Here is an 8,232-nt window from a genome sequence, read left to right as displayed (position 1 = left end):
ACAGGTTCAGAGAGCTGGGTGTGGTTGATCTTGGGCAGTGTGGCGGTGATGACATCAGACAACATCTCTGTGTGGTTTTCTGTCTGCAAGAAGCTAGCACCCAGAAGGCTCTCCATCCCACTGACTGTCAGGAATACTGCTGATGCTGTACCTAGGGAAACAGAGTAGGGGGCTGTCGTCAAATAACACTCAGAACCTTCATCATCATCATCACCAACAACACCATCATCATCACCACCATCACCATCAATATCATTATCATCAGTATGATTCCCAATATAGTCATCGTCATGGTGATATTCTTCACTGTGATCTTTACCACCACTATACAGCTGTGTCTGGTCTATCTCACCATTATTGTTTCTGGCCAGAGCATTTAGGTTGATGTCCATGGTGTTTCCCCTGGCTGAGAGGGAAGAGGTGTCTGTACTGTTGGCCTCCATTACCTGCAGACTAATGTCTAACATACACATTTACAGTACAAGTATTATTTAATATGAGGAGAATGAGGGAGGGATTATGTGTGTGGGATGTGTGTGTGGGATTATGTGTGTGTTAGACACTAATGTCTGACACAGATACCAGTTATACTTCAACTTTTACTGACAAGGATATAAACTAAAGCAATACTGCATTACTGCAGGGGGGGGGGGGGGGGGTGGAAAGGTGGTAGGGGCTGTATGTAGGTCCAGACTGCATAATGGTTCTTCTTACCCAGCTCAGGTGTGTGTATGGTTTTGTTGACCCGGCCCTGAGAAGGGTCCACTAAGGCATTCACCAGGAGCACTGAGATCTTCAGGACCACACTGCCAGACTCCCCGCCATCCTTTCCAGCCCCACTCCACCCCTGGCCTGTACTGGCCTGCTGCGCTGAGATGGTTCCCACTCCTGACACCTTCTATGGAAATGGATAGATCGATGAATTCATGGAGGAATTCATTCATGAATGAGAACGGTTACATGCACACAATAAGGAGATTATTGTGGATAGTCAGGTTATTATAATAGTTTGTTTAAAACGTTTGCATGCTTTGCAAGAAGAACGATTTCCCTTATAATCCTGTTTACACTGACACATCTGAGATCAGGCTACTTTTGATAAACGCCAGAAATCGCCAATCCAAGAAATAATTCTAACACAGTGACCATGTTATTTTTGATAAGACTATTTGATTCAGAGTTCGGACATAAAAGTTTGTATGCGAAAAATATTTATAAGACGCACACAGTTTTTGCGAACTCACTTCACTGGCGCATTAGATGGAAACGTGCGGTACCCGGTGCTGGCACATGCACAGATCAAATACACCGCTGGAACGCCGATGAAGATAAGCAGAACTCGGCCATAATCAGTTTCATATTGAATTCTTAGTGTGCATGTAAAGGTACTTAATAATGAACATACTGTCTTGACTAAGACAAACTAACCCTACTCCGATAATTATTATTTAAAACATGAGACAGAGTTGGAAGGGGGCATTACCAGGGCTGTCGAGAGGCTGTTTGTCACTGACTGAGGAAAAAGGAAAATGGGAGAGAAAGAAGGGAGAGAGGAACGGAGGAGAGATACAATGACATTGGTTAGCATGTGGAGACATTAAACAGGACCCTCTGGGTCGGGAATAGAACTATGTACTGAAACCTGACCCATTTCCAAATGATCCACTAAGTGGCGCCAGAAATCAACGAACGAGCATGTCAGTGGCAGTTTGTCTCAAGCGTCTCAGAGTAAGAGTGTTGATTGAGGATCAGTTGAAACTTTAAGATCACATGAACAAAATTACATGGACAGGGGGAACCTGATCCTGGATCAGCACTCCTACTCTGACAGATTTGATACATATGGCTCAAGATCTACAGAAGTGTTTAGAATAGATAGTAAGAGCTATGGGTTGTTAATTTGTATTTTTTTTAACCTTTATTTAAATAGGAAAGTTAGTTAAGAACAAATTCGTATTTACAATGACGGCCAAACCCTCCTCTAACCCAGACGACACTGGGCCAATTGTGCGCCACCAGATGTCTACCAGATGTAAAGGTTGCTATACTGACCCCCTCTGGTAGGACTATGTCAGGGTTCTCCATCAGCTGTTGGTTCATCTGGTTGAGGAAGTACATCTCCTTAGACTGGCCCTGCAGTGGGAACACAGATACAACATCAGCATAACATCAACACAACATTGGCACAACATCAACACAACATCAATACAACATCAGCACAACCAGATGACAATGTTGTTACAACTTTGTCGTCAGTGATACTTTTCCTACATCTTCATCCGACAGGATCAATTTTAAAGCCCACCATACTGTATGGGTGGTACTTGCACATGATCCATTCTAAAGACCTGTGTGTTTCCAACCACGTACCTCTGGGGGAACTATGGCGGCTAGAACATCATCAACACCTGTGAGGGGGGATGGAGGGAAGGAGAGAGAGAGAGAAAGAGAGAGAGAGAGGGAGAGGGAGAGGGAGAGGGAGAGGGAGAGGGAGAGGGAGAGAGAGAGGGAGAGAGAGAGAGAGAGAGAGATAGAGAGAGAGAGAGAGAGAGCGACACAGAGATAGAGAGTAAGAGAGAGAAAGATAAATGAAAAAGAGAGAGAAAGAGAGCGAAAGAGAGAGAAAATAATATATCAAGTTCCCATCAGACCTCCGAAGCATTTCACTACACTGGACTTCTTCTGTACATAATATATTTCCAAACAATACAAGTATGACTCACTTTCACACACAGTGACGTCAGTTTCCCACAGTACTCCAGTGGAGGAGAAGTATCCTTCCACGCAGGAACAGTGGAAGGTCCCTGGTGCATTGGTACACACAGAGTGGAGACCACATAGACCAGGGGTGTTAGCACACTCATCTATGTCTACAGGGAGAAACAAACACTGGGATATACACACATACAGTAACGGATACACATACAAAGATACACCACACATATACACACACACTTTTACATGCAAGCATACACGCGTCACAGACCTAGGCATGGGTTTAAAGGGCTGGCTATGGCATCTGGGCTGGTGAGCAGGTAACCAAAGAGGCAGGTACAGCTGTGTGCTGCATAAGAGTTGGTACAGTTGGCATCGGGACCACACATGGTTTTGTTCAGACACTCATCAATGTCTGTAGGGTTCAAACCACAGATACAACTGATGAGAACAAGTTATGGTCTAGGTTATGTCCCAAATGGCACCCTATTCACTATACAGTATATATACACCCTGTATACATATACACCCTAAATACACATATTCACTATATACATACACCCTGTATACATATACATACACCTTATACACATATTCACTATATACATACACCCTGTATACATATACATACATACATCTTATACATACATCATTCACTATAGACATACACCCTGTATACATATACACCCAACATTCACTATATACATATACCCTGTGAACATATACACCCTATATACACATTAACTATATACATGCACCCTTTTTTCATATACATACACCCCATATACACATTCACTATATACATACACCCTGTGTACATATACATACACCCCATATACACATTCACTATATACATACACCCTGTGTACATACACCCCATATACACATTCACTATATACATACACCCTGTGTACATATACTTGTACATACACCCCATATACACATTCACTATATACATACACCCTGTGTACATATACATACACCTTATACACATATTCACTATATACATACACCCTGTATACATACACCTTATACACACATTCACTATATACATGCACACTGTGTACATATACATACACCCCATATACACATTCACTATATACATACACCCTGTATACATATACATACACCTTATACACATATTCACTTTATACATACACCCTGTATACATATACATACACCCCATATACACATTCACTATATACATACACCCTGTATACATATACATACACCCCATATACACATTCACTATATACATACACCCTGTATACATATACATACACCCCATATACACATATTCACTATATACATACACCCTGTATACATATACATACTCCTTATACACATATTCACTATATACATACACCCTGTATACATATACATACTCCTTATACACACATTCACTATATACATACACCCTGTATACATATACATACACCTTATACACATATTCACTTTATACATACACCCTGTATACATATACATACACCCCATATACACATTCACTATATACATACACCCTGTATACATATACATACACCCCATATACACATTCACTATATACATACACCCTGTATACATATACATACACCCCATATACACATATTCACTATATACATACACCCTGTATACATATACATACACCTTATACACATATTCACTATATACATACACATTCACTATATACATACACCCTGTATACATATACACCCTATATACACATTCACTATATGCATATACCCTGTTTACATATACATACACCTTATACACATATTCACTATATACATACACCCTGTATACATATACATACACCTTATACACATATTCACTATATACAAACATCCTGAATACATATACACCCTAAATACACATTCACTATATACATACATCCTGAATACATATACATACATACATCTTATACATACATCATTCACTATAGACATACACCCTGTATACATATACACCCAACATTCACTATATACATATACCCTGTGAACATATACACCCTATATACACATTAACTGTATACATGCACCCTTTTTTCATATACATACACCCCATATACACATTCACTATATACATACACCCCATATACACATTCACTATATACATACACCCTGTATACATATACATACACCCTATACACATATTCACTATGTACATACACCCTGTGTACATATACATACACCCCATATACACATTCACTATATACATAGGGAATAGGGTGCCATTTGGGATGTAAACCTAGTCAGTGCCCCATGATACAGTATGTTAACGACAACAGCAGTGAGACAACACAGTACCTATACAGGGGTTGGCCTTGCTGGGGTCTAGGACTGGGTTTGTGGGTGAGAAGCCTAGGAGACAGGTACAGTTGTGGGCTCCTGGTGTGTTGGTACAGACAGACTCCTGACCACAGATGGTTGAGTTGAAACACTCGTCAATATCTGTGGGGGTTCAATAGTTGAATAATTCAGTTAGCATATTAGCATCTTACGGCAGGGTGCCAGGCAGCATCCAGGTTGACAACATTATGGTCAGTAGTGTATGATATAGATAATAACATATACTGTAACATAAAATGCTACCATGAGTTCTTCCATCTCTTTTAGGAAGCACTGTAAATTAGCGTAAGTTAGATGTAATGATGCAATACACATGACTGTTGTTATACATTCAATATGTTCATGTTTTACTGGTCCCTATCTAGATAAATGGTTTATATTGAAATATTTAAAAAGTTTCATCAGATTTATCACAGAAAGCTAGTGTTAGTGCTGTTCAGAGACCTTGGCAGTCGAAGGGTCCGTCAGGCTTGTATCCATTGTAACAGGTGCAGGTGTAATTTCCTGGTGTGTTTGTACATTTACCAAAACCACCACAAACCTTCTCAATCTCCACGCACTCATTCACATCTGGGGGGACATAGATTTAATATGCCAATATTTACAAAGTTCCACAAATCAAAGCACACAAAACCAGACAGCGTTCAGCAATTTTATTTTCTGTATGTTTTTTAAAATCTTGCTTACACAGCAGACAGCAGACAAATTCACACATATATATTCACAAAGTTTAAAAACAGCAGAAAATGCAGGTATGTCGTTCATAGCAGCCCTGAAATTCAAACTCTGGTCTCATGTTATTGATATGATTGGTGCAGTATGTGTATGAGTGGTAAACATACCTGTGCAGGGGTTGTGGGTTGGGTTGAGTGCCAAGGCTGGGTCTGAGGGTACAAACCCCTCTAGACAGCTACAGTTGTAGACTCCTGGTGAATTAGTACAGTTGGAATGTGGACCACAGAGATTAGCGGTCTCCTCACACTCATTGATATCTGTTGGGGAGGGTTAGGACAGAGTTAGAGGCTATCTTCTACATCAAGGGTGGAGAAATACTGCCCCGGGCTGCCAGTCAATTCAATGCAGCCCGCAGTGGATTGTTTTCTAAGAAATACTTGTTCTGTCCTTTAAATTCATTTTGAATAACACATCTGCCATTTCTGAATCCTGATGTGGCTCTTGAGCCAAAAAGTGACAGACAGACAGACAGACAGACAGACAGACAGACAGACAGACAGACAGACAGACAGACAGACTGATCAAACACGTAGGACTGTCTAAACTGATTTAACTGATAAAACCAGACAGCCCATTACATAGCTACTACGGCACTTCTACCTTGGCAACCGTAGGATTCGTTTGTGGGTAGATGTTTTGGAGGTATCTTGTATCCAGAGACACATTGACAGCCTCCATTCTTGGTTGTACTACACTCTGCAAGTGGACCGCAGGAGTCTGCCACACAGTTCCTATGGTCTGAACAGAGAGAACAGACACACAGTCTACTTTAACAATCTACTATTTTAGCTTGGAACAATGGGACACAAGAGCAGGTTCACTTCAAGCCAGATATAATGTCTCTGTGACCTTAACAGATTGACTGCTTCAAAAACAAGTAGCTTGCTTTATGATGTACTACTCTTTTAGTATACACCAATCCATCCATTAAACTTCATATAAAGTACATTTTAACAGCTCAATATACTTAAGTGCTAAATAGACAATAACATGTGTTTGGGAGGAGTACTGTACAAGTCAAATAAAAATCAGGGGATTTCTCAACTCGCTACTCACATGTCACATAACCCATGTAGGCGATTGGGTGGCTGTTCATCTGCCTGTACACATAGAATCCTCCAGAAGAGCAGTAGATCACTTGAATAGCTACATTGTAATTACAGCAGGAACCTGCGTTTCCACACGCGTTGCCCGTTGTTGGAGTCTCAGACTCAGACTGAGGATGTGTAAAGGTCAGATGGATGGGATAATATACCCCGCTGTAATAGAGTGGAGCACATTGTGGAATGACGGTGTCCCCTCCGATCCCGACGTAGCGCACCCATATGTTTGTTCGCTGTGTGTCGGTATTGATGGGGTAGCCGGGGATAGAGGAAGAGCTGAAGAGATAGTTACGTCGAGGCTCATCCAGAGTCGTGTAGCCATCACAGGAACCTGAGTGGAAGAAGAAGACAATAAAAAATATAGCCCCAATGCCAGGGTTTAGCTATGGGCCCACTGTTCCATCATCAGGAGAAATTGAGTTACTTCTGTACTGTTAATTAAACCTCCTACCAAATATCAGAACTCATAATCAAACTGATCACATAGAATACAAAATAAGAACATGCAGGGGTTATTGAACTATTGAACTTCCCACTGGGCACAGACATCAATTCAACATCTATTCCACATTGGTTCAAAGTCATTTCACTGAAATGACGTGGGAACAATGTTGATTTAACCAGTCTGTGCCCAGTGGGTACTTACCATTAGGATAAGAGGAAGTCCCAATGATGAACAGAGAACCTGAAAGGAAGGAGAAGACACAAAGTCAAGGGCAGACAGTAATACTAGATGGTGATCATTTGGGATAAAATACTGAAATATCAGTTCACTCACCCAGGAGTAGAGACAGAGAACAGTAGCTCATCCTGACAGATCCCTCTTCCAGGGCTGAATACATTGAATACCTTCACCCAGTCTAAGCCATACGTGCATCCCAAGAGAAACATCTCAATTTGCACACCACCCAAAACTCTGTTATCAGAAGGTTTGAGACTTATGCAAATTATCTTTTTTAGGTTTGGATACAAACCTCCATCTTAACAAAACAAAGTGAGGGAGACGATGGCTGAGGTCAGAAGCTATTCTTTCACTGATGGCAGGGAGGGGGAAGAGGGGGATGTCATCCATTTTGAGGCCTGCTCTGTGGTAAACGCTTAAGTAGCATAACACAGCCTCAGACAATTACAATAGGCAACTCAAATTGGCTTTGCAATTCAGAAGCCTAATACGGATTTTCTTGTAATCTCTGGAAATATCCAACCATCAAGACTAGGCCTATAGCCTAGAGATGTTATGCTTGTGGTGTGGCTTGACCACAGATCAGATCTGGTCGTTGTTAGCCTACTGTAATTAAAATGCATCTTAAAAAATGATGACCTATCCCAGTAGC

General features: G+C 41.0%; 1 protein-coding gene across 1 annotated transcript in view; it reads right to left on the bottom strand.

The window, feature by feature from the left end:
* LOC118937829 (adhesion G protein-coupled receptor E2-like) overlaps positions 1–7,707 on the bottom strand; it is a 13,245-nt gene extending 5,538 nt beyond the window's left edge. The window contains exons 1-13 of the mRNA XM_036939543.1: positions 7,677–7,707; positions 7,545–7,583; positions 6,852–7,229; positions 5,903–6,052; positions 5,505–5,630; positions 5,019–5,162; positions 2,987–3,130; positions 2,724–2,870; positions 2,371–2,408; positions 2,053–2,133; positions 715–898; positions 353–460; positions 1–151 (exon numbers count right to left, since the gene is read on the bottom strand). The exon at positions 1–151 is cut by the window's left edge and continues 25 nt beyond it. Of these exons, the coding sequence (XP_036795438.1) occupies positions 1–151; positions 353–460; positions 715–898; positions 2,053–2,133; positions 2,371–2,408; positions 2,724–2,870; positions 2,987–3,130; positions 5,019–5,162; positions 5,505–5,630; positions 5,903–6,052; positions 6,852–7,229; positions 7,545–7,583; positions 7,677–7,707 (1,721 nt within the window). The remainder of the gene's footprint in view (positions 152–352; positions 461–714; positions 899–2,052; positions 2,134–2,370; positions 2,409–2,723; positions 2,871–2,986; positions 3,131–5,018; positions 5,163–5,504; positions 5,631–5,902; positions 6,053–6,851; positions 7,230–7,544; positions 7,584–7,676) is intronic.
* Between the last annotated feature and the right edge of the window lie 525 nt (positions 7,708–8,232).

Source organism: Oncorhynchus mykiss, chromosome 12 (assembly GCF_013265735.2).
Source record: "Oncorhynchus mykiss isolate Arlee chromosome 12, USDA_OmykA_1.1, whole genome shotgun sequence".
Classification (NCBI taxonomy): Eukaryota; Metazoa; Chordata; class Actinopteri; order Salmoniformes; family Salmonidae; genus Oncorhynchus; species Oncorhynchus mykiss.
Note: the sequence above shows the minus strand (reverse complement) of the source record. Positions and strands in the feature narration are given on the sequence as shown.